General features: G+C 69.2%; 3 protein-coding genes across 3 annotated transcripts in view; 1 reads left to right on the top strand and 2 right to left on the bottom strand.

Moving 5' to 3' along the window:
* Positions 1–1,417: 1,417 nt before the first annotated feature.
* On the bottom strand, positions 1,418–8,873 carry RNPEPL1 (arginyl aminopeptidase like 1). The gene is made up of 11 exons (XM_062194061.1): positions 8,346–8,873; positions 5,583–5,723; positions 5,029–5,180; positions 4,665–4,781; positions 4,321–4,556; positions 4,109–4,222; positions 3,803–3,915; positions 3,607–3,715; positions 2,716–2,946; positions 2,504–2,646; positions 1,418–2,336 (listed from the first exon to the last, which is right to left on the bottom strand). Exons 1-11 carry the CDS (start codon positions 8,856–8,858, stop codon positions 2,064–2,066), a joined length of 2,142 nt encoding a protein of 713 aa, XP_062050045.1. The 5' UTR covers positions 8,859–8,873; the 3' UTR covers positions 1,418–2,063.
* A 2,253-nt stretch (positions 8,874–11,126) lies between these two features.
* DUSP28 (dual specificity phosphatase 28) lies at positions 11,127–12,954 on the bottom strand. The gene is made up of 2 exons (XM_062197522.1): positions 12,580–12,954; positions 11,127–12,155 (listed from the first exon to the last, which is right to left on the bottom strand). Exons 1-2 carry the CDS (start codon positions 12,952–12,954, stop codon positions 11,934–11,936), a joined length of 597 nt encoding a protein of 198 aa, XP_062053506.1. The 3' UTR covers positions 11,127–11,933.
* A 1,128-nt stretch (positions 12,955–14,082) lies between these two features.
* The window catches only part of ANKMY1 (ankyrin repeat and MYND domain containing 1), a 52,085-nt gene continuing 41,936 nt past the window's right edge, over positions 14,083–24,231 (top strand). Inside the window, exons 1-4 of the mRNA XM_062197516.1 lie at positions 14,083–14,120; positions 15,058–15,232; positions 16,182–16,325; positions 22,337–22,809. Of these exons, the coding sequence (XP_062053500.1) occupies positions 15,068–15,232; positions 16,182–16,325; positions 22,337–22,809 (782 nt within the window). The 5' untranslated portion in view covers positions 14,083–14,120; positions 15,058–15,067. The remainder of the gene's footprint in view (positions 14,121–15,057; positions 15,233–16,181; positions 16,326–22,336; positions 22,810–24,231) is intronic.

Raw genomic sequence — 24,231 nt, 5'->3', positions numbered from 1 at the left:
GTTCTTTTCCATAACCACCTGTTTTTGTTTCACGCGTGTCTGAGACCGTGACCATTTGTGTCCGTGGTCCCCTTCTGGGGGCTCTGCCAGCCTTTTCCTGGGGCTGTTTGGTTGGTGCGGGTGCTGGCTTCACACTGCCAGTGATGCCCCAGGTGGAACTCTCAGTGCCTGAAGTCCCCTGAGAAGTCCCCTCAGCTTCCATCCACAGCTGGCCTCGGGGGAGGAGCCCCCGTCAGAGCAGAGGATGGGACAGAAGCGTGTGGGGGTGTGGACGGCACAGGGCACGGCCTGGGGATTGGGAGAACCCTGTGCAGGTGGAGGCTGGGGATCCTGCAGCCAGCCCTGGTCCCTTTGTGGCGGTCACATCCTGGCTCCATGGTCAGCTTGTGCCTCCAGCCATGTGCTCTGTCCCAGCACTCCTGCCTCGGTGCCAGATTGCCCATGGGGCCAGAGAGGGGCAAAGGGTGCACGGCCTCCCGAGCTCCCCTGTCCCCAGCCAGGTGCCGGCGACACAGGGGATGTTCCTCCACCTGGCCGGGCGCCCGAGCAGCCAGCATTGCTGGGTGGACTTCAGCCTCTGAGCTGCTGTGGCTGAGGCCTCGCATCGGCCCTGGTGTCAACAGAGCCCCTGGGATGTGGCGCAGCCTCGGGCAAAGCTCGCCTGGGGTGGCTGCCGAGGCCAGGGGGTCCAGGGGAAGAGGCTGCAGCCCGTGCAGACCATGGGCTGTGGCAGAGGCGGCACCACAGAGATGTGGCTGAAGGACACTCCCTGCCACGGGGGACACGGAGCCAGGGCAAGGACCGTGACGGTCACAGCCACCACAGTTCTAAGTGCTGTGTGGCTGCTGTGGGCTCTGGGGCAGGCGGGCTGGCCGTGCCTGGGCAGCCGGAGTCTCCATGAGACCTATGAAAGTGGGGAGAGCTGAGTCACCAAAAAACAGAGACAGGGCCGACCCAGCCAGGAAGGCTGCATGGTGGTGGTGTCAGGGCCTTCTGTTTGCTTCTGGAAGTGGGGTGCTGCTGGGGGTAATTCCTGGCCCCCAGCACATTGCTCATATGGGAGACTGTGCAGCCCCCAGATGCAGCCCCCTCCCCAGCACCACCAGCACCCTGTCACAGCCGGGTCCTGCTGCCATCCACCCCACAGCCCCGTCCTTGATGGTGACCCCCCCCCCGCCCGGGACCCATCCCACAGGTCCCACAGGTCCCACAGGCTCGAGCCCGCCATCCACACCTCCTCCTTGTCCTCCAGTCCAGGCTGGGCTTTGGCCAGAGACACGGAGCACGGGCCCGGGCCAGGGGTGGCACGTGGCCTCCTTCAGGGGCCCAGGTCTGCCAAGGGCTGGGGGGCTCCTGGGGGGTCGGGGCCTGTCCTCAGGTCTGTGCTGCCCACGGGCCGGCCCCATGCCAGGGCGCCCAGGAAGAGGAGGGACAGACAGGAAGGCAGGTCAGGTCTGCAGGGTGGAGGTTTAATGGGATGACCACTGAGACCCCCATGCAGCGGCCCCAGGCTGGAGACCCCGTGCCTCCCAGGCCGACAGCCATCCACAGCCGTCCAGGCTCTACCTCCCCCCGGGCCCTGGAGGGGACATCCACCCACTGCTGGCAGCCCCTGCCCACACCGAGGGGACGCCTGTGTCCTCGTCCCTCTGCCAGGGGCTGGCGGGGGCAGGGGTGGGGCTCCATGGGGACAGTGCAGGCTGGGGCTCCCGGCAGACGTAAGGCACAGTGTGGTGGTGGCCGTGGGGAGTGGGCGCTGTGGCTCCTGGGGCAGCGCCCGGCAGGTGCTGGTGTCCGGGCGTGGCACGTTGTCAGTGTTGAGACGGAGGCGTGGTGTGTGCTGGCCGGCCTGGGGCCTGCAGTGCAAGAAACCTGGGAGGGGCTGGCCGGGTCTGCGGGCCTCTGCCGAACGTGAGGAGGCCCCCGCCCGTCCCTACACCCCAGCCCGGGGGAGCCCACGACAGGGGCTCAAGGGCCCGGGCAGAGCTCCTGGCCAGAGCCAAGGCACAGTCACGGCGGCCCGGACCACGGAAGGCACAGTCGTGTCGTCGGAGGGGCGGGGGCTAGGCAGACACGTCCACGTCCCTGAGAGCGAGGGCGCCGCCGGGGGCCTCCTCCCCCAGCAGCAGGGCCGGCGGGGCCGAGGCCGGCTCCTTGCCGGGCTGGGAGCCGGGCTCGGCGCTGGGGCCTAGGCCCTGGGACAGGATCTGCTGGATGGTCCGGCGCAGGTTGGGGTGCAGCCGGCCCTGTGTCTGGTAGAAGACGTCCAGCGCGAAGGACTTGAGGGTGCCGGTACACAGGTCCTCGTACAACGGGATGGTGTACATGCGTGACATCTGCGGGCACACAGCCACACCGTGGGCTGCCGTGGCACTGCCACCCACGCCCCGGCCCCGTGCAGACTGGGAGCAGGGCAGCCCGGGACCTCGGGCCCAGAGGCCTCCCTCTGCACCTCGACCCCGGGGCCTGGGGGCGGGGACGGGCGGGATGGGCGTGGCCGCACCTGGCTCTCCAAGAAGCGCCGGACCCTGTGGAGGTCGGGGTAGTAGTCGTTGCGCACGACGATCTGCAGCCAGCGGATGCGGATCTCGGCGTTCATGGAGTCCAGCAGGGAGGAGTAGCACTGGGCCAGGCTGGTCACCACCTCTGCAGGGCAGCGGGTGGTCAGGGCTGGGCTGGCGGCCCCCCACCCCCACGGCCGGCCGGGAGACGCACCCTGGGGCAGCGGGGACCCATCCAGGAGCCGGTCCAGGAACAGGGCGGTCTGGAACGTCCTCCACTTGGAGATGTCGATGGCACTGGCGGAGGCGGCAGCCTGGTCCAGCGGCTCTGCGGTCCACAGCTGGAACAGGGCCTCCACGGGCCGGGTCAGGCTGGATCCCTGAGACAGGTCCGGCTCGGCCAGCGGCGGGCCCGTGGCGTTGAGCCAGCGTTCGAACTCCAGCCCTGTTGGCGGCAGAAGGAGCCTGCAGTCCCTGCCTGGGCTGCTCGCAGGGTACCCCTCACCCCACCCCGGCGCCCCACGAGCCCCAGGGAGACCAGCTTGGCCCCAGCCAGGGCCCCGCCCCTGTGGCTCCCACAGGGGCTTCTGTGAAGGGCACTGGGAGACCAGCACTGGGCCAGGCTGGTCACCACCTCTGCGGGCAGCGGGTGGTCACTGGGAGACCAGCAAGGCTCGGCTGGTGCCCGAGGGACTCCCTCCCTTCCCCGCCCCTCCCAGGGGCAAGGCGATGAAGTGCCAGGGAGGGGCCCCTGGGCCAGGAGCTGTCGACAGGCTCTGTCTGCCCCTCTCCTCATGGATCCTCGGAGCCCTCCTCGTGCCTCCCCGACCTTGGGTCCCTCACCAACTTCCCAGCTGCCCACACTGCCTTCGTCACCGTCGGTCCCTTCCGAGTCCCAAACCCTCAGGACGCCCTGGGGGTGCTGCACAAACAGGGCCCGCGAAGGGCAACCCCCCTGCCCCAGGTGCCGGACACGCCCTGGTTTCTCAGCCCTCTTCAGACAGCCTGACTGCCGCCTCCAGGAAGCCCCCCAGGCCCCATCCGGCCCTCCTGTCCTCCCAGCTGGGGCCCTGCCAGTGCTTCCTGCCCCCGGCCTGCGTCTCACCCGCCCGGCAGTCCACGCTCTGCTCCTTCAGCTCCGGGAAGAAGCTCAGGAAGGAGTCGAGCAGGTCCTGGGCCACGACGCTGGTGAACTTGTACTTGTCCACGTAGGCCTGCATGGAGGGCGGGGCTTAACGGGCCTGCAGGGCCCCCGCGGGGAGGGCAGGGCGCCGGGCCTGCCCCACAGAGGGGCCGCTCACCCGCAGGAAGCCGTCGAAGCGCTGGGGGTCTCCGCAGAGCTGGGACAGGTAGTAGACGAAGCAGTAGCCCTTCTCGTAGGTGAACAGGTTCATCAGGTGGCTGGGGTTCACTCCTGCAAGGGGACAGCTCGTCCAGGTCCCCGGCCCTCCCTCACATGTCCAGATGAGCAGGGGCACCTGGGAGTGGGGGGCACAGGGCCTGCTCCCCGCCCACCCTCGGGGCCGGACACTCGGCCTGGCTGTGGCAGGGCCAGGGCCGCCCCGGCCAGCGCAAGCAGAAGGCAGGCAAGGAGGCCCAGCGGGTACCTGGCTCCAGCTTGACCTGCAGCTTGCTGACCGGGCTGTCCTCTCCCAGTAGCTTCATCTGCCTGTGCAGGGCGTCCAGGCGGAAGGCAGTCTCCAGACAGGTGAAGGCAGCACCTGGACGGGTCGGGGGTGGGGCGTCGTCCTGAGCACCTGCGGCAGCACCCGGTGCTGCTCCCGGCCTGCGCCGCCCCGCCTGGCCGCCCCGGGGCTACCGTAGGTCTCGGTGGTGATGCGGCGCTGCGCGTAGGTGGCCAGGCCCTCGCTCAGCCACATCTCCTCCCACGTGGCGTTGGTGACGGCGTTGCCGAACCAGCTGTGGGCCACCTCGTGGATGACGTCGATCACCAGGAACTCGTCGCTCTCCAGGATGGACGAGATGATGAAGGTGAGGCAGGGGTTCTCCATGGCCACGATGGGGAAGGCGGGGGGCAGGAAGACGATGTCGTACCTGCGGGGGACGGGCACCGCAGGCTCAGGCTCCACCCTGTCGCCCACACCCCCCCGGGGGGGCCTGCAGCCAGGGGACACGGGGACAGGGCACCCGCCTTGGACGTACCTGCCCCACATGTAGGGCCCGTAGAGCCGCTCGGCGGCGCTCAGCCACTGCTCCACCGCGCCCGACAGCTTGCTGGTGGCCGTGGGCAGGAGGCACGGCTCGGCCCACACGCGGCTCCTGTCACGGGGCAGGCAGGGAGGCTGAGGCCCACGGCCCCAGCCTAGCTCGCCCCACGGTGCTCTCCCTGCCCAGCAAGGCTGGGGGATGCAGAGGGGCCGGGGGGACCCATGAGTGGGGGAGGTGCAGGGGGCTGCGCCCTGGCCCTGGCGTGCGGTCTTAGGCCGGCTGGCCCCAGGGGGTGTCAATACCAGGGGGCTGGCTTGGCTCCCAGCACCTGTGTCCAGGGGTCCCGGCGGGGCCTTACCTAGGCCCGATGTCCGCTGGCTTGAGGTCTCCGGCCACGAGGGCCACGAGGTAGGCGGGCACGGGGTGCTCCATGTGGAAGCGGTAGACGCCCTCCTCCTGCTCGTACGAGCTCCGGGTGGCGCTCATCAGCACCTGCACGCCCGACGGGGCCTGCAAGGAACCCACACTGAGGGGGGCCGGGGGCCCCAAGCTCGGGCCCAGGGACCCGGAGTCCCCTCAGCGACCCAGCAACTCTGTCTGGAGCCCCCTCAGAGGGGCCTGGTGTGAGACCCTCAGTCTGCAGCCCCCTCCGTGGGAGGCTCCTGCTTGCACAGTGGCCTGGGGCGAACTGGGGGTACAGCCGCCGCAGACAGAGGTGGGGGCAGGCAGGACTGGGGCAGAAGTGGGGGGTCAGGCAGGGGTGGGGGATGGGTGAGGGGGTCAGGCAGGGCTGAGGGATGGGTGAGGGGGTCAGGCAGGGTGGGGGATGGGTGAGGGGGTCAGGCAGGGCTGAGGGATGGGTGAGGGGGTCAGGCAGGGGTGGGGGATGGGCGGGGGCAGGTGGAACCTGACCTTGACCACGGCGGAGTAGGTGCACTTGACGGCAGGCGTGTCGAAGCAGGGGAAGAAGGAGCGGTTGCACACGGAGTGGCCCTGCGTGAACACGAAGGGCTTGGCGTTGCCGTACGTCAGCTCCGGGTCCAGCCACCAGATCTGTGGGCGGGACAGGGGGTCAGCAGGTGGCCACCTGGCCGGTGGCCTCACCGGTGCATCCAGGGCCGCTAACCTTGCCCCCTGGCGTGCCCTCATCCTGCTCTCCGGGGTGGGAGGGCAGCAAGGGCTGTGGGCTTCAGCTGGACCTGCGCCGGTCAGCAGGGCCAGCCCCGGCTCCAGGCGGGAGGCTGTGCATTGGGGTGGGGGTGAGGGACAGCCCAGGGGAGCTCTCGGCCCATGCCAGGGCAGTCAAGGGAAAAAGCCATGTGACATCGTCTGAGCTTCCCGAGGGAAACTGAGGCACAGCAGGACACCTCGAGTCCCAGTCCCGACAGGGTGGCACCGATCTGGTGACGTGACCCATGGGAAAAACAGAGCTTCCCGCCAATCCCACCTGACGGGGAGGGGTCAGCCTGGGATGGGAGACGGGCTCCAAGCCAGAGGAGGCGGGCAGCGTGCAGAGCCAGGCATGGAGGCAGGGGTGGTGGTGGAGCGGGCTGGCTTAGGCGGGCTCCCTGGCAGCTGGGACCCGGCCGCCCACCCTCTGGCCAAGGTTGCCAGTTGGCCCACCTCCCTCCCGCCCTTACAATGGCTGCTGGGGCTTTCCCAGCCCCCACCCACAGGGCAGAGCCTCCCCCTCCCCTTGTCACCTTTCACCCAAGCCTGGGGTCTGAGCGAGGGATTGGCCCGTCTGTGACTGCATAGCTACGGGCCCCGTTGGCCCGGGCCCCCACCTGCCCTTGGTCACACTATCACTGAAGCCCAGTGGCGCCTCCTCTCCCCCAGTGGCCAGGTCTGTGTCTGGCCACTCCTCCCAGGTTGCATCTGGAGCCCACTGTCCACAGCCACCTTGGCAGGGCCAGCGGATCTCAGCCCAGCAGTGCTGGGTCTCCACAGACCCAGCAGACCCGCCGGGCCGCACTCACAGCCCTCCCCCACTTCTTCCTGGTGGCCCTGCCCCTGCCCCTGCCGGGCTCTGGGCTGCCCCAGACGGCAGATGCTGTCCACGGGGCTCCGGTCTTACACCAAGGACACTCCCGGAGTGGAGCCAAGGCAGGTGGCCCTCAGCTCACACTGGGGGCACTCACACCTGTTCCTCCTCCAGCCTCTCCCTGGCCCCATTCCACCTCAGTGAGCTGGCAGTGTCCCTGGAGACAGGGGCGTGCCCAGCCCTCCCCCAGACTGAGGGCTGCAGCAGGTCCCCCTCCCACCCCCAGAGCTGGGTCTCGGGCCCCTGCCGGGGCACCACGCTGATGCAAGAGGAAGGGCCCACACTCGGAGCAGCAGGAGTGCTGGTGCTGGGTCAGCACTGGGGTGCGAGGGGTGAGGACACCCCCAGGTGTGGGCCCGCCTGCTCATGGGGCCCCCCAGGAAATACCCACTGCACCCTCACCTGGGGCAGGCCCAGGTCTAGGGAGGTGGCCGAGCCCTGTAGCATCCACGTGCAAAAGTGGGTGCCAGGGGTTAGAGGCCCAACGCTTGGCTTCTGCTACCAGCACGCCCAGCCCAGCCCCTTGTCCTGGAGCCAGGCAGCGGGTGGGGAGCAGCCAGCGCCCAGCCAGCCGGCCAAGGGAAGCCCAGGGCGACACAGGCCCTGGTCCCACCATTCTGCCGGCCACTCTCCTGGGTGGACCAGACACGTGGGCTCCAAGGTCACAGGTCAAGGCCAGGGAGGAGTCGCTCCTCCATTCTCAGGGCCATGCTGGGAGGCCCGTGCACCTGTCACAGTCCCCGGGCACCGCAGCAGGGGTTCCGGGAAGGTGAGCGGCAGGCCTTGCTCAGGGCTCTGGGAAGTGTGCAGGAAACCCACAGGCTGCATGGTCCGGGCTCTTCTGTCCAGATGTCAGCTGGGTGGACCCTGCCTGGCCCCCAGCCTTGGGCCTCTACACCACCCTGTGTGCTTGCGTGCAGTGACAGATGGCACTCCCAGGGCCGCCAAAGCTGAGGGCTCCATACGTATGTTGGCTGTCACCTGTGTGCCCTCCAAACTTCCTGGGCTCCGGTGCTGTGGTGACAAAGGCCGTGCTCCATCCTGCCAGCCCCACTGGAGGGGCTCTGTAGTCACAGGGCCTGACCCGGGCCTCCTGGGGCTGGTGGGAGCCCTCTGCCTCAAACCCCGCAGAGCCCAGGTCTGCGTCAGCAGCATGGAGCCAGCACCTGCCTGTCGCAGCTGGGTGAGCTGGCACCAAGCACCGCGGTCTACCTGGCCCGCCCTCACCTCCCACTGGGACAAAGTGTCACTCACGGCAGAGCAGGGCTCGGTGCTCAACCCTCGCAGGCTCCTCTGCACCTGCCACCCAGCCCCTGGATGTCGGGCTCAGCAGTGCCTGCCCAAAGCTGCCCCGTCCCGGGCAGACACAACACCACTCTGGGGCCTTCCTGGGTCACATGTGTCCTCTGTCTCCACTGCCCACTTGGCCTGGACCTGGCACCAGGAGCTCCACGCAGGCTCCTAGGGCTCAAGGCAACAGCTGGGACTCACTGAGGGCACCTGGACAGCCCTGGCTCCGGGGAGGCTGCCCCCGGCTCACGGGCTCACGGTGCAGGTTAACCGCCCCCGCAGCGGGGGTGCCAGGCCGCTCCGAGCGCCCCACAGCCCCGGGCCCACCCGGCCGGACTCACAGCGGGCGCGTCCGTCGAGGTGTAGCGCAGGATGACCTGGAAGGGCTGGTGCGCCTGCAGCTCCGGGGGCAGCGTGACGGTGAGCGAGGAGCCATAGTCGGTGAACGGGTCCACCCTGAAGGCCAGCGGGCAGCAGGCGGGCTCGGCGCCGGGTGCCTCGGGGAAGGCGGGCCGCGGGGGCTCCGGCCCGGGGGCGGGGAAGGCGAAGGCGCAGGGCGTCTCGGCGGCGGCGGGGGCGCGGCGGAACGCGGCCGAGTGCAGGCGCAGGGCCGGGTGCGCGTCGAGCACGAGCGCGCGGGGCGCGGGCTGCAGGGCGCACAGCTCCAGCACCAGGCACCCGGCCAGCTCGCGCGCCTCGGGCCGCAGCTCCAGGCCCAGCTGCAGGTGGCGGAGGCGGAAGAGCTGCGCGCTGGAGGCCGAGGCCACGTCCAGGGCGGGCGGCGGCTCGGGCGGCGGGCGGGCGGGCGCGGCCTCGGCGCCGGGCGCCTTGCGGCAGCAGCACTGCGCCGCCATTGCCCCGGCGCTAGGTGAAATCCATGGGCGGCGGCCGCGCCGGGCCGCGGGGACCGAAGAGGGGCGCCGGGCGGCGGCGGCGGGGCGCGGACACAACAGGAAGTCGCGCCGGGAGCCGCCCGGCCCGGCCCCGCGCCGTGCGCCGCCCCGCTCGGGCTCCGCGCGGTCGCCGCCGGGGGCGCTGTGCGCGGGACCGGGCCGCTGCGAGCCGGGCGGGGAGGGCCGGGGAGCTGGGGCCGCCGTGAGCCTGGGCGTCCGCGAGTCGGGGCCGCCGTGCCCGGGCGTCGTGGCCCGGGACGCGGGCGCGCGGCGCGCGGTGAGCCGGCGCCTGGAGCGCCGAGCGGGCCGAGGCGCCGTGCTGGGAGCCTGGGGCGTCGTGCGCGGGGTGGCGGAGTGGTCTCCCCAGCCCTGCGCTCTGCGCTGCCTGCCTGGCCCACGCCAGGGAGAATCCGGGAGGCGGGACGGCCGCTCCCCGCGGGCCCCCAGGTCGGCGGCCTCTTGGCGCGGCCTGTGTGCCCGTGGGCCTCCTGCCCCAGAGATCCCTCACAGCCTCCGTGGGTCAGCCTGGGAGCCTCACGGCTGCGCTGTCAAATACGGGAGCGCGGTCCACGTGTGGCCGTTTAAATTCTCACCGGGCGCAGCTGCGCCGGCCGCGCGTGAAGGGCCCGGGGTGCGAGGTGTGGGCTGCGGGCAGTGGACGCAGCACATCGCCCCAGCAGGTCGGCGGGCGGTGCTGTCCCGAGGCCCCGCAGGCAAGGCTGCGCCCTACGCCTGGGTCAGCCAGCCCAGGCCGGGGAGCACCACGGGGCGCTGCTGTCGCCGCCTCAGAATTCCGATTCCCAGGGGAAGGGGCCCCTGGGCAGCCGCATCCCCGGGGAGTGCTGTCCCCCTGGGCTCGGGGCCCTCCAGCGGATGGCAGAGAGGGCGCGCTGGCCATTTGCACTCCAATAGGAGGCAGCGCCGCGGCGTCCCCGGAGGTGGGGCTCGGGTCTGCACCCCGGACTTGGGGCGAGAGCGGGCAGGCCCGGGATGCTGGAAGGACGTCGGTTCTCAAAACTCACGGCGGCGGCCGCGCTGTCCTCGCCCCCGGGGTTGGGGCCCTGCACCTGCTGCCTCGGCCTCTGGACTTGGAGGAGCGGTGGGCGGGGTCTCGCCCCTCCCCTCGCGCCCCTGCGGAACCGGCCCTCTTCCTGGGGCGAGCCGGGTGGGCGTGGGGGCGCGCCGGCCCCCCCTGCATTTATGCTGGAGCCGACACAGCGAGTCTTGAGGGAGCAATTCGGTATTCGGCGGCACTGAAGCCGGCACAAACGCCCTTACAGGTCACGGGACCACGTGTGGGCCGGGAAGCCCAGGCAGTGGGAATCGCAAGCCCCCAGGCAGCGGCCCCGGAGACCCCCGCCCGGCGCCTGGAGCGCCCCTGGCGGCAGGAGGTGGCGTCGCGCCCCAGGCGGGGCGGCTGGAGAGCTCCCAGCACCGCGCCTGCCCCGGGCTTGGCAGCCCAGTTTCTGCCCGCAGGCCTCTGGCCATCTGAGAGGAAGCAGCGCTCATATCTGCCTGCATCCCACCTTCTAGCCACAGGGCCTGGGCGCGCCTTTCCCGTGTGCTGGTGCCCCAGGCGCGGTGGACTCCTGGCCTGACCTGGGAGGCCCCCTGGAAGGGGTGGTGTTTGGACCGAGGTCGAAGGAGCTGCGGTTGGAGCGGGTGTGACCCACAGATGTCCTTCCACCCTCGTGGCCAGGGCCAGCAGGGAGGTGCCCCGCGCTGAGGCTTTTACACCTGTGAGCAGGCACTGGGTGGAAACTGGGATGGACTGCTGAGCCCCCTCTCCAAGCTGGGGCCCAGGCACAGGCTCTCTAGGGGCTGGGGTGGGGAGGCCCGAGGCTGGTGAAGTGGGGTTTGGTGGCCCTGAGCAGCAGCGGCTGGGCCGGGGCTGAGGCACAGCCCGCAGGGTGTAGCGCGTGCTCTGACGCAGGACCACGTGTCCCATCACAGCCAGGGGCAAGGGGATGCTGAGTCAGAGGCCAGGTCCCTAGGGAGTGTGCTTCCACCCAGGCCCACGGTGTCCTGATGGACAGGAGGCTGAGCCCCCAGCCGAGGGCCTCAGGGAACCACGGCTGCTCCGCTGGGCGGGCCCAGCCTGGCTGGAAAGGACAGCAGGGCCAGTGCTGTTCCCGGGCCCGGCAGTGCCTGGTGGGTGGCACCGGCCGGGGCAGGGGGACACCAGGGTGGGGGAGAAGGAGCAGATGAGCACCACCCGGGCTCCTTGTTCAGGTTACGTGTATGTATTTACTTAGTTATCTGAAAGGCAGAGTTACAGAGGTAGAGAGGTCTTCCATCCGCTGGTTCACTCCCCAGATGGCCACAATGGCTGGAGCTGTGCCAATCCGAAGCCAGGAGCCAGGAGCTTCTTCCGGGTCTCCCACGTGGGTGCAGGGGCCCAAACACTTGAGCCATCTTCCACTGCTTTCCCAGACTACAGCAGGGAGCTGGATCAGACATGGAACAGGTGGGACCAGGCCAGCATCCACAGGCAGTGACTTTACCCACCAGCCACGGCCAGCCACGTTGCCGGCCCCGTATCTGTGTTAACCCGTGTCTCCACTGCCTGTGATCAGACAACTACTTCTGAATTTCCCTTTTCCTCTTCCCCTCTCTGAGCTGCTGGATGTTGACAGCAGAGGATCTTCCAGAAGTCTCTAGGGCATGGGATGTCCACGGGGGGAGGCCGGGTAAGGGCAGGTGGGGGCACCATGCTGGTACAATCTGGAGGCTAGGTAAGGCGTTGGGGGGCAGGCTGGACCGGGGGTCCCCTTACCCATGGAGGAGGCTCTGCCTCAACACCAGAGCCCCAACCACTGCAGGGGTCAGTGTTCAGCTCTGGGATGGGGACCCTGTGTGCCTGGGGGACGCAGGAGAAGCCACCCACTGGCTGGCCCCCGCCCTCAGCTTCCATCTCCCCGCACGGAATTTCTGTCCGCCTCGAACCTCTCCAGCAGCTTGGGTTTTCCTGGCCAAAGTCTGCTGGGGCGGACGAGGATCTACCCCAACCCTGGTCGCTTCACCGGGCCCGAAGGCTCAGTGCGCCGGTGGGGAGGGAGGCGTGCGGGTCTGCGGCGACTGCGCTGGGTCGGGAGACCCTTGGGGCTGCACGCCGGCGGCCCCCTCCGGGGGTAGGGACGTCGTCGCCAGAGCCTCGCCGGTCGCGCAGGACCGGGCCTGCAGGGTCTGCTCGTACTTCTGAAGCTGAGACCAGAAGCCCGGGTTGGGTTCTGCTACCGGGCGGGCGCTCCTGACCATCTGCCAAGAAGCCAAGGAACCAAGTCAGGTTGCCCACGCGTCGCGTAAGCGGTCTCAGCGGCTGCGGGGAGCCAGCCCGCCCGCCCACCCACCTGGGCACCGGGCCCGCCCCAGTAGGCTAGGCCCCGTCCCCCGGGTACCGGGCCGCCCCGGCAGGCTAGGCCCCGCCCCTGGGATCAGCCCCGCCCATCTGGGCACCGGCCCCCCGGCTAGGCCCCGCCCCTGGGATCAGCCCCGCCCATCTGGGCACCGGCCCCGTCCCTGCAATAAGCCCCGCCCACCTGGGCACCGGCCCCCCGGCTAGGCCCCGCCCCTGGGATCAGCCCCGCCCACCTGGGCGGCGGCCCCGCCCGGCTAGGCCCCGCCCCTGAGATCAGCCCCCGCCCACCTGGGCGCCGGCCCCGCCCGGCTAGGCCCCGCCCACCTGGAAGGCGCGCTCCAGGCTGAGGCCGCGGTGCCGCATGAGGTAGGCCGTGCACACGGCGGCCGAGCGGCTGCGGCCGTTCTTGCAGTAGACCAGGCAGGCGCCGCCGGCGCGCACCGCGGCCTCCATGGCGGCGCAGGTGGGCTCCAGGTGCGCCAGCAGGTCCTCCGCGGGGTCGTCGAACACGGGCACGCGCAGCTCGGCCACGCCGGGCGCGCGCGGCCCGGGCTGCTGGCGGGAGACGTTGACGCACAGCGAGATGCCCTCGCGCTGCAGCTGCTCCGTGGCGGCCGCGGCCCGCGCGCTCCCGAGGAAGAGCGCGGGGGCCACGCGCGCCAGGGGCGGCGGCGGCGGCGGGGCGGCCGCCGGGCGCATGGCGGACCCGCTGGATCGCGTCCCCCGAGGCTGGCCGCCCGCGTCCCCCGCGGTGCCCTTGGCCGGCGCCGCGGCCGCGGGGAGGGCCGGTGGGCGGGGACTTCGGGGGACGCCGGCGCCGGGCGCCCGGGTGCGCTAAGGGGCCCCGCACAGACGCAGGCTCCGTCCGCACCCGGCCGAGGCCTCCGCGCCGCCCTGGACGGGCCCCGCGGCCGCCTGGCCCGTGTCCGACCCTCTGCCCTGCGCGGGTCCTGCTCACGGGGGGCACGGCCGCCGGCGCTCTACTGTCGCAGCTCCGGGGTGGCCGCGCAGCCCTGCTCCCGCCAGCGCCGCCCCTTCGACCCCGGCCCCCGCCAGCCCCGAGTCCCCGCGGCGGCCCCCGTGTCCCCCACCCCCCGTCCCCGCGGCGGCCCCCGTGCCCCACCCCCGGTCCCCGTCCCCGCGGCGGCCCCCGTGTCCCCCATCCCCCGTCCGCGCAGCGGCCCCGGCCCCGCGTCCCCACGCGCTTTGCTCCGAGGCCGGCTGACGGCGCCCGGCACCCGCCTGGGGCGGACCTCCGTCGGGTCGCGGTGCTCCGTGCGGGGCCGCACTTTGCTGGGCGTCCACGCCGCCCGCAGCGGCCTCGGGCAGCCGAGAGCCGTCACCCCGAGGACCGGTTCTGGATTTGCCGCGCTTACCAGTCCACCCAGACTTATTACATTTATTTATCGGAGAGGCAGAGTTGGAGGGAGGCAGAGTCCTCCATCCGCTGGGCGAGGGCCACGGGGGTCAGCGCCCACGCGGGTCAGGGCCCGGGCCACAGCCGGGACTCGGACCGGCGCCCACACGCAGGCCGCGGCTTAGCTCGCCCCGCCTCAGCGCGGATCCCATCACTGAGACCCTCCCGGTCTCCCGGGGGCTGGCGGCTTAGCACCGCGGCCGTGGACATCCCGGCTCGATCATGCGGTGCCGTGGGTCGCGGGGCGGGAGCAGCCGGCGCCTCAGCCCCACGGCCCCGGGAACGGCGGCGGCCAAGGCGGGCGGCCCCGCGTCGCGGGGCAGTGAGGTCACAGAGGGGGCGGGGCCGGGCCTCCGGGCGCGCGGATTGGCGGAGGCCGCGCACGTGGGCGGGGCCTGTCTCCAGGGAAACCCCGCGCTCGGTCGCTGCAGTCCGACCGACAGGCGAGGTCTGCGCTGCGCTGTCCGCGGCCTCGGGGGGCCGGGAGGGGGGCGGCGACCCCGGACTCGGCGTCTGGGCGGTGGGGGCGCCTCTGCCCGGCAGGGGCGGGCCCTGGCCAGGGGACCTGAGGCGCGCGTGTGGCCCCGCTCTCGCTCCCAGGTTCGGAGGCTCGGACCATGGAAGGTGGTCTTTCCCCCTTCATCCCAGACTACGAGGCGGCCGCCGCCTACGACCCCCAGCCCCCGCCGCAGGGCAGGCCCAGCGCGCCCCCGGCCGTCGGGGACCCGCGGCCGTCGCCAGACAGCTCGGCCCTCTTCCCCCAGAGGTGCGGGCCCGCCGCCGGGGGGCGCGGAGGACCGGCGAGCTGCGGCGCCCTCTAGTGGATGGGCTCTGAGCGGCCGCTGGCCTGCAGGCTGGGCCCCGGGGCCGCACGGGGCAGGGGGAGCCCAGCGCTGCCCCGGCCGCGGGCGTTGCTGCGCCCCCCGGCGGCTGCCCCTCTCACAGCAGGGGACCGGAGCCCGGCTTGTGCGTTCCCCACGGACACGCGCGCTGCTCGGCGTCTGTGGGCTGCGGCCCGCGTTGCTGGGCTGGCCGGTGGGGCAGTGGGGGTGTGAGGGCTTCCTGGTCGCGTGCTCCTGCCAGGCCGTCAGCTGGACGCTGGACAGGTCAGCAGGCCCGAGACAGACGCAGCGTCCTCAGAGAGTCCCCGGGAGAGCGAGAGAGCGAGCGGGCGAGCCCGTGTGAGGCCGGCCGGGGTGGGGGCACTGAAGTTAGCGCGCACACCCAGCAAGAGCCGGAGAGAGGCCCGCTGCCCTCGCGCCTGGGTGCTCAGTCTGCTTCCTGCCGGGGGGGGGGGGGGGCTGCAGTGGGCTCCTGCAGGGCCTGGGCTTCCCGCTCCCAGGACCCCCACAGCGTCCTCACTGCCCCTCTGCTCTGCCTTCCAGGGAAGCCCCCATGGGCCCCGAGGAGCAGGAGGAGGAGCAGGAGGAGGGAGCGGAGGGCTCGGAGGGCTGCCTGGAGGAGGGCGAGCAACGCTGGCAGGACGGCTGCTTGTACCGGGGGCAGTTTGGGCTGAACACGAAGCTGGGATTCGGCGAGTTCTCCTGGCCCACGGGCGAGGTAACCCTCCCTGGCCGGGGGCAGCGGGGCCTGCGGGGCAGCTTGGGGCTGAAGTCTCCGCAGACACAGGCAAAGAGAAAACACCTGCCCGCGCCCGCCCTGAGGCCAGGCCTGGGGTCCCCGCTCCTGGGGTCCCTGCTGGGGCAGCGGCCCCGCGGGGTGTGCCCTGGTCCTGCCGGCCGCTGGGCTCTGCAGGTTTCCCAGTGCTCCGTCCCCTTCACCGAGCAGCCCTGATACCGGGCCCCGCCCCTCCACCGGAAACGCAGTAGGAGCTGGAGTCTCTCGCCCCCACGTGGCCATGCCCACCCGAGCAGCTGCGGCCACTTCTGTGTTCACCAAGCCCAGGCAGGGGCGGTGGGAGGGGGAGCTGGGCTGGGAGGGGCGGAGCGGGCTGTGCGTGGGGCTGAGGGGCGGAGCAGGCGGCTGTGGGCGGGGCCGAGGGGCGGAGCAGGCGGGCTGTGGGCGGGGCCGAGGGGCGGAGCAGGCGGGCTGTGGGTGGGGCTGAGGGCGGAGCAGGCGGGCTGTAGGCGGGGCCGAGGGGCGGAGCAGGCGGGCTGTGGGCGGGGCCGAGGGGCGGAGCAGGCGGGCTGTGGGCGGGGCCGAGGGGGTGGAGCAGGAGGGCTGTGGGCAGGGCTGAGGGGCGGAGCAGGCGGGCTGTGGGCAGGGCCGAGGGGCGGAGCAGGTGGGCTGTGGGCGGGGCGCCCTGTTCCAGCGCCTGGTGGGTGGTGTGGCTAAGCCCACATCAAACTGGGGACTGGGCAAGGCGTCCTCTGCTTGACCTGCTTGGTCTGTTGGGCTCAGCTCTGGGCACTGGACCTGGCCAGGGTCTTCTGAGGAGGAAGTGGGGTCACAGCCTGGGGGGTGGGGCCCAGGGGTGAACAGAGTGCCCCCCACCCCGTGGCCTCTGGCAGGGCAGGCTCCTCACTCCTCACCGGCCTCTGCCCCGCAGTCCTACCGCGGGCAGTTTTACCGGGACCACTGCCACGGCCTGGGCACCTACGTGTGGCCGGATGGCTCCAGTTTCACAGGCACGTTCTACCTCAGCTGCCGGGAAGGCTACGGCACCATGTACATGAAGACAAGGGTCTTCCAGGTGAGGGGGCGGGGCCCTGGGTGTCCAGGTGAGGGGCGGGGCCCTGGGTGTCCAGGTGAGGGGTGGGGCCCTGGGTGTCCAGGTGAGGGGGTGGGGCCCTGGGTGTCCAGGTGAGGAGGTGGGGCCCTGGGTGTCCAGGTGAGAGGATGGGCCCCTGGGTGTCCAGGTGAGAGGATGGGCCCCTGGGTGTCCAGGTGAGGAGCGGCGGGGCCCTGGGTGTCCAGGTGAGAGGATGGGCCCCTGGGTGTCCAGGTGAGGAGGGGCGGGGCCCTGGGTGTCCAGGTGAGGAGGGGTGGGGCCCTGGGTGTCCAGGTGAGGAGCGGCGGGGCCCTGGGTGTCCAGGTGAGAGGATGGGCCCCTGGGTGTCCAGGTGAGGAGGGGCGGGGCCCTGGGTGTCCAGGTGAGGAGGGGCGGGGCCCTGGGTGTCCAGGTGAGAGGATGGGCCCCTGGGTGTCCAGGTGAGAGGATGGGCCCCTGGGTGTCCAGGTGAGGAGCGGCGGGGCCCTGGGTGTCCAGGTGAGAGGATGGGCCCCTGGGTGTCCAGGTGAGGAGGGGCGGGGCCCTGGGTGTCCAGGTGAGGAGGGGTGGGGCCCTGGGTGTCCAGGTGAGGAGGGGCGGGGCCCTGGGTGTCCAGGTGAGAGGATGGGCCCCTGGGTGTCCAGGTGAGAGGATGGGCCCCTGGGTGTCCAGGTGAGGAGCGGCGGGGCCCTGGGTGTCCAGGTGAGAGGATGGGCCCCTGGGTGTCCAGGTGAGGGGGTGGGGCCCTGGGTGTCCAGGTGAGGAGGGGCGGAGCCCTGGGTGTCCAGGTGTGGGGGTGGGGCCCTGGGAGTCCAGGTGAGGAGGGGCGGGGCCCTGGGTGTCCAGGTGAGGAGGGGCGGGGCCCTGGGTGTCCAGGTGAGGAGGGGCGGGGCCCTGGGTGTCTAGGTGAGGAGGGGCGGGGCCCTGGGTGTCCAGGTGAGGAGGGGCGGGGCCCTGGGTGTCCAGGTGAGGGGGTGGGGCCCTGGGTGTCCAGGTGAGGGGGTGGGGCCCTGGGTGTCCAGGTGAGGAGGGGCGGGGCCCTGGGTGTCCAGGTGAGGAGGGGCGGGGCCCTGGGTGTCCAGGTGAGAGGATGGGGCCCTGGGTGTCCAGGTGAGGAGGGGCGGGGCCCTGGGTGTCCAGGTGAGGAGGGGCGGGGCCCTGGGTGTCCAGGTGAGGAGGGGCGGGGCCCTGGGTGTCCAGGTGAGGAGGGGCGGGGCCCTGGGTGTCCAGGTGAGGGGGTGGGGCCCTGGGTGTCCAGGTGAGGAGGGGCGGGGCCCTGGGTGTCCAGGTGAGGAGGGGTGGGGCCCTGGGTGTCCAGGTGAGGGGGCGGGGCCCTGGGTGTCCAGGTGAGGAGGGGCGGGGCCCTGGGTGTCCAGGTGAGAGGATGGGCCCCTGGGTGTCCAGGTGAGGAGCGGCGGGGCCCTGGGTGTCCAGGTGAGAGGATGGGCCCCTGGGTGTCCAGGTGAGGAGGGGCGGGGCCCTGGGTGTCCAGGTGAGGAGGGGCGGGGCCCTGGGTGTCCAGGTGAGAGGATGGGCCCCTGGGTGTCCAGGTGAGAGGATGGGCCCCTGGGTGTCCAGGTGAGGAGCGGCGGGGCCCTGGGTGTCCAGGTGAGAGGATGGGCCCCTGGGTGTCCAGGTGAGGAGGGGCGGGGCCCTGGGTGTCCAGGTGAGGAGGGGTGGGGCCCTGGGTGTCCAGGTGAGGAGGGGCGGGGCCCTGGGTGTCCAGGTGAGAGGATGGGCCCCTGGGTGTCCAGGTGAGAGGATGGGCCCCTGGGTGTCCAGGTGAGGAGCGGCGGGGCCCTGGGTGTCCAGGTGAGAGGATGGGCCCCTGGGTGTCCAGGTGAGGGGGTGGGGCCCTGGGTGTCCAGGTGAGGAGGGGCGGGGCCCTGGGTGTCCAGGTGAGAGGATGGGCCCCTGGGTGTCCAGGTGAGAGGATGGGCCCCTGGGTGTCCAGGTGAGGAGCGGCGGGGCCCTGGGTGTCCAGGTGAGAGGATGGGCCCCTGGGTGTCCAGGTGAGGAGGGGCGGGGCCCTGGGTGTCCAGGTGAGGAGGGGTGGGGCCCTGGGTGTCCAGGTGAGGAGGGGCGGGGCCCTGGGTGTCCAGGTGAGGAGGGGCGGGGCCCTGGGTGTCCAGGTGAGAGGATGGGCCCCTGGGTGTCCAGGTGAGAGGATGGGCCCCTGGGTGTCCAGGTGAGGGGCGGGGCCCTGGGTGTCCAGGTGAGGAGGGGCGGGGCCCTGGGTGTCCAGGGAGGGGCTGTGCCACCACACACTCAGACTGTGGTCGGCTCAGCAGCTGGGAATGGGGACGGACGTGGGTGGGCGTGTGTGGTGAGGTGCGAGGGGCTGCAGCAGGGTGGGGAGGGTGGAGAGCAGGACACAGAGTGTCCCAGTCTCCCAGTTTTCCCCTGAACACAGCAGGTTCCGCTCTGTTCCTGGCTCCCAGTTTTCCCCTGAGCACAGCAGGTTCCGCTCTGTCCCAGTCTCCCAGTTTTCCCCGAGCACAGCAGGTTCCGCTCTGTCCCAGTCTCCCGGTTTCCCCTGAACACAGCAGGTTCCGCTCTGTTCCTGGCTCCGTTTTTGTGGCTGAGGAGCAGCTGGGTCTTGCTCCCGGCACAGAGTCTGTCTCTGGCTGCTGTCCCGGCCCTCCCGTCTTCTGTCCCGGCACAGAGTCTGTCTCTGGCTGCTGTCCCGGCCCTCCTGTCTTCTGTCCCGGCACAGAGTCTGTCTCTGGCTGCTGTCCCGGCCCTCCCGTCTTCTGTCCCGGCACAGAGTCTGTCTCTGGCTGCTGTCCCGGCCCTCCCGTCTTCTGTCCCGGCACAGAGTCTGTCTCTGGATGCTGTCCCGGCCCTCCCGTCTTCTGTCCCGGCCGTGTCTTGCTTGGGACCCGGAAGGTTCCGTCTGCCTGTGGCTCCTCTTCTCTCGCCCCTGTCTCTGGGAGTCCAGGTGCACCTGTCGGATCCACTCTGGGCCTTGGCGAGTCTGTCCTCCCAGGGGAGTGGTTCTGTAGGTCTCTCTCTGTGTGTTTGGGGCCAGGGTGATGGAGGTGGAAGTGAACAGCTGAGCGAGCGAGTCAGTGAGTCTGGGGAGAAGGCCACGGCCGCGGCACCACCGGGACGACCAGGGTGCTTGCCAGCGGCGGTGCCGGCTTCTCTGCATGGCATCAGCGTGTGAGTGCCGCACCTCCTCCACGCCCCGGGGGCTTGGCTGTCGCTGTCCTTGGTTGAGCCGCTCCTGCGGGAGCGTCGTGGTGTCTCGTCCTAACCCTCACGACCCTGGTGACACACGTTCTGCCTCTTTGCTGCTTGCAGACCTGCGCGAGGTCTCTGCTCAGCTTACCGCACTGCCGTACCGGGCTTCTTGTGCGATGAGCGCAGTCTTGGCGCTCATTCTGGACACGAGCGCCGCTCGGTGATGCGAGTTACAGGTGTTTTCTCATGGTAGGCTTGTGGTTTATTTTCTTAAGAGTGTCATTTGAAAAGCACATTTTTAAAAAAGATTTTATTTATTTATTTGAGAGGTGGAGTTACAGACAGTGAGAGGGAGAGACAGAGAGAGAGGTCTTCCTTCTGTTGGTTCACTCCCCAAATGGCCGCAACAGCTGGTGCTGCACCGATCCGAAGTCAGGAGCTAGGCACTTCCTCCTGGTCTCCCATGCAGGTGCAGGGCCCAAGCACTTGCGCCATCCTCCACTGCACTCCCGGGCCACAGCAGAGAGCTGGATGGGAAGTGGAGCAGCCGGGACTAGAACTGGCGCCCACATGGGATGCCGGCGCTGCAGGCGGAGGATTAACCCACTGCGACACAGCGCTCGCCCCTGAAAAGCACACTTTTTAAAATGATTTAATTGTTTATTTGAGAGGCAGAGTTACAGGGAGAGACAAAGTTACAGAGTTACAGGGAGAGAGGTCTTCCATCTGCTGGTTCACTCCTCAAGTGGCTGCGACAGCCGGAGCTGGGCTGATCTGAAGCCGGGAGCCAGGAGCTCCCTCCAGGTCTCTCACGTGGGTGCAGGGGCCTCAGGACTTGAGCCATCCTCCACTGCTCTCCCTGGTGCACGAGCAGAACTGGATCGGAAGTGGAGCAGCTGGGACTTGAACTGACGCCCATACGGGACGCTGGAGCAGCAGGTGGAGGCTCGGCCCACTGCGCCACGGCACAGCCCCGGGTTTGGTTATAAAGTGTCTTTACAGACGCTTGGATTTTTAGTATATTTGATGTGCTTCAGTCCACGTGGTTACGACAGCTTTTGTGGGCATTTGGGGCGGGAACCATGGGTGGGAGTCCCCCTCATCTCCACGTCTCTGTCTCTGTCCTTCCTCTCAAATAAATCCACAAAATGAAGCAGTAGAAGCCTGTAGTTGTCTTCCCAGTGAGCCTGGCTCCGTGGTCCTTGTCGGCCACAGCTTGGGTGCTTGTTGCCACTGCTCTGGTTCCTGACGACTTGGGGGCCTGTCCAGAGAGACTTAGAGCGTCCTTTTGTTTATCTTTGTTCCACACTGACATCTCCCGTTCAACCCAGGCACACAGGGGTCTTACTTGGCATCTGTGACTTTATGCTTGTAATTCTGTCCTCTTGGGCTTAAAAATCCTGGTTTCTGACCATTGGCCCGATTCCTCACTGCCGTGCTCCGTGGCTCCCGAGCCACAGCAGCGTGACGGGCTCTGGGACTGCTGGGAGGCTTCTTGGCCGTTGTCGGCCTGGGGTCGTCCCACAGGGATGGGGACAGGTCCTCCGCCTCGCTCGGTCCACCTCCTGGTCCCTGGCTTTATTTTGCCTGCTTTTTAAAGAGCGCGTGTTCAGGGTCTTTCTGGAGTTTTGCTTAATTATGTAAAACATCTACATCGCTCCAAAGTTGGATCTGGAAGCCATGGGCGACCCCGGGAGCCAGTGATGGCTCTGCTGTGGGGGTCACCGTGGAGGTGGACACGGTGCCTTTGTGACTCTGGGCCCGTGGGTAGCGCTGTGGGGCGAGGGCGTGAGCCCCTTCACTCCACGCGATCTACAGCAGCTGCACCCCAAGTTCTCCCTTGTGCCTCACGCCGCTCAGTGCCTCTCGGAAGCCTCCAGGGCCCCTGGCCTGCCCGAGGCCGCGCATTCCCCGCTCACTGCTCCGCACAGCCCCCCCCCCCCCTGCAGGCTCTGTAATCAGCCCCCTCCAGCTCTGCCTCCTGCTGCAGACTGCAAGCGTCCTGTAGGGGGCAGTGCCGAGCACCCTGGACCCACGGGGCCCAGCGCCCAGCCTGGCCTCAGCCACTGTCCAGCACACGGAGGGCTCTGAGCAAAAGACCTGTGGAGGCTCCAGGGAGGGAAAGCCCCCCCCCAACCCCGTTTCAGGCCTCCCTGCTTTGCCTGTGTGTCCCCTCTGCTCTCCCGGTGGCCTCCGGATGTCCAGGGAGAGGCCCCTCCTCCAGGGAGTGGGCACCTGGCAGTGCACCTGCCCTTGTCACTTGTTCCCGGACACCTCCCGTGACAGCTGCTGCAGGATGTCTCCTGGCTGTGGCCCTCCTGGCTCTGTCTTTCTGAGTATCCTCCGGGGGGGGGGGGGGAGGTGCACCCGGAAACTGTATGCTCCTCCTCCTCCTCCTTTCACCATTGTTTCTCCTCCTCCTCCTTGCCCCTCTCGGTCAGGCCTGCGAGGTCTGTCCAGTCCTGTGCCCGGCAGCCCCACCCTGCACACTGCCCACCCCAGCCTGTCGGGGTGCCTGGCCAGCCCCAGGGTCGGGTCTGCAGGAAGCTGCCTGGAGTGAGTCCTCTGTGCAGGATCTCCCACACACTCACTGTGAGGCCACGCCCCTCCCTGCTGTCTCCCTAGCGCCTGCTCCCCAGAGCACCCGGCCCCTGCCCCAGGCGAGGTCGGTGTCAGCCCAGGGCTTGGCGCATGCCACGGCCACATTGGTGTGTTTTTGGGAATATGCTTTCTTCCTCTGACTTTGAACCGGCCGCAGAGCTCGCAGCCCCCTCCCCGGCTCGGCCCCAGCGAAGCTTCTCCTGCAGGGGCTGTACAGGGCGGACGAGCGGTTTGGGCCAGGCGTGGAGACCTACCCCGACGGCAGCCAGGACGTCGGGCTGTGGTTCCGCGAGCACCTCATCAAGCTGTGCACAGAGACACCCAGCGGCTTCTCCCTGCTCCACCACCCCGAGCTCGCCCGCTTCTCCGAGCAGTCTAGGGCGAGACTCAGCCTCTCGGAGGAGGGCAGGGCGGAGTGGGGCCCGCAGCAGGCGCAGGACCCCTTTCTCTACGAGTACAAGCGGTTTCTTCTGCACGAGGAGCTGACGCTGCCGCCCGACATGTACATCTACTCCACCGACCACTGCCACCTGCCCATGACGAGCGCCTTCCGCAGAGAGCTGGACGCCCAGATCTTCCTGGACGACATCCCCCTGTATGTGGAGGATGAGGAACCCTGGCTCATAGCAAATGAGACCCCTTTGTTGGTCAAAATCCAGAAGCAAGCCTACAAGTTCAGGTGACCCACAGTGCCCTCGCTGGACAGGTGTCCCCTGCTGCTGTCAGGGTCTGAGCGATGGCTCAGTGGGGAGAGGCTGCTCTGTTTAAGTGACTGACGTAGCCCGAGGGTCCTGGGAGAGGGGAGCCCCTGCCGGGCTTGTGAGCACGGGTGGGCTTGGTGGGTGGGAGAGCGCACAGGAGGGTGGGAGAGTGCACAGGTGGGAGAGAACCCAGGCAGGGTTGTGGGCCAACTACGTCTGGGCAGGAAATGGATGTTGCACCCTCGGGAACAAGAGGTTCTTGGTGAGCACGAGGTCAGGGCTGCCACCAGGTTGTGAGGGGACACGGCTCCCATTCCTGAGCTGGGGAGCTGAGGGCGAGTCCTGGCTCTGGGACCTGTGGCGGTGAGAGCCAGTGCCCCCCTGAGCTGCACCGTGACCCGTCTGTGCTGAGATTGTGTGGTCAGGTGCTGGCTCCGGCCAAGAGCCGCAGGAGGGTGCAGAGCACCCCTGGGGCCTGTGGGCTGGGGGCCTCTGGCTTCTCCAGGGATAGCCGTGAGAAGACGGAGCGGCTCTGATGGTCCCCACAGACCCCACCACGGCAGCAAAGGAGACAGCAGCCACGGAAGGCGAGCTGTTTACAGTACTCTCGCTCGCTCTCCTGAACGTTGTCTGCAGATGTCACTACACTGCTTATTTTTTTAAGATTGATCGATCGATTGATTGATTTCAAAGGCAAAGCAACAGGGAAAGAGGGAGAGACAGAGCTTCCATCCACTGGTCCACTCCCCAAACGGCTGCAACAACCAGGGTGGGCCAGGCCGCAGCCGGGAGCCAGGAGCTTCGTCTTGTCTCCTGCGTGAGTGCAGGGTGTCAGGCGTCTCCAGCCTCCTCAGCTGCTGAGCTTCTGCTGCCTCGGAAGCAGCCAGCTGTTCCGTAAGCCCAGCCACACTGGACTGTTTTAGAATGCATGTGCCTACTTTCTGAGTACAGGAGAATGTTTCCATCCATATAACATTCATGCAACCACAGACCCGCCCATCCATCTGTCCATGTAACCATCCATCCACCCATCCATCCATCTGTCCATCCATCTGTCCATGTAACCGTCCATCCACCTGTCCATGTAACCAACCATCCACCCATCCATCCATCTGTCCATGTAACCGTCCATCCATCCATCCATCCACCTGTCCATGTAACCATCCACCCATCCATCCACCTGTCCATGTAACCGTCCATCCATCCATCCATCCACCTGTCCATGTAACCATCCATCCACCCATCCATCCACCTGTCCATGTAACCATCCATCCACCCATCCATCCACCTGTCCATGTAACCATCCATCCATCCAACCATCCACCTGTCCATGTAACCATCCATCCACCCATCCATCCACCTGTCCATGTAACCATCCATCCATCCAACCATCCACCTGT

This window comes from Lepus europaeus, chromosome 1, assembly GCF_033115175.1.
Source record: "Lepus europaeus isolate LE1 chromosome 1, mLepTim1.pri, whole genome shotgun sequence".
NCBI lineage: Eukaryota > Metazoa > Chordata > Mammalia > Lagomorpha > Leporidae > Lepus > Lepus europaeus.
The sequence above is the reverse complement of the archived record's forward strand: the minus strand, read 5'-3'. Positions and strand labels throughout refer to the sequence as shown.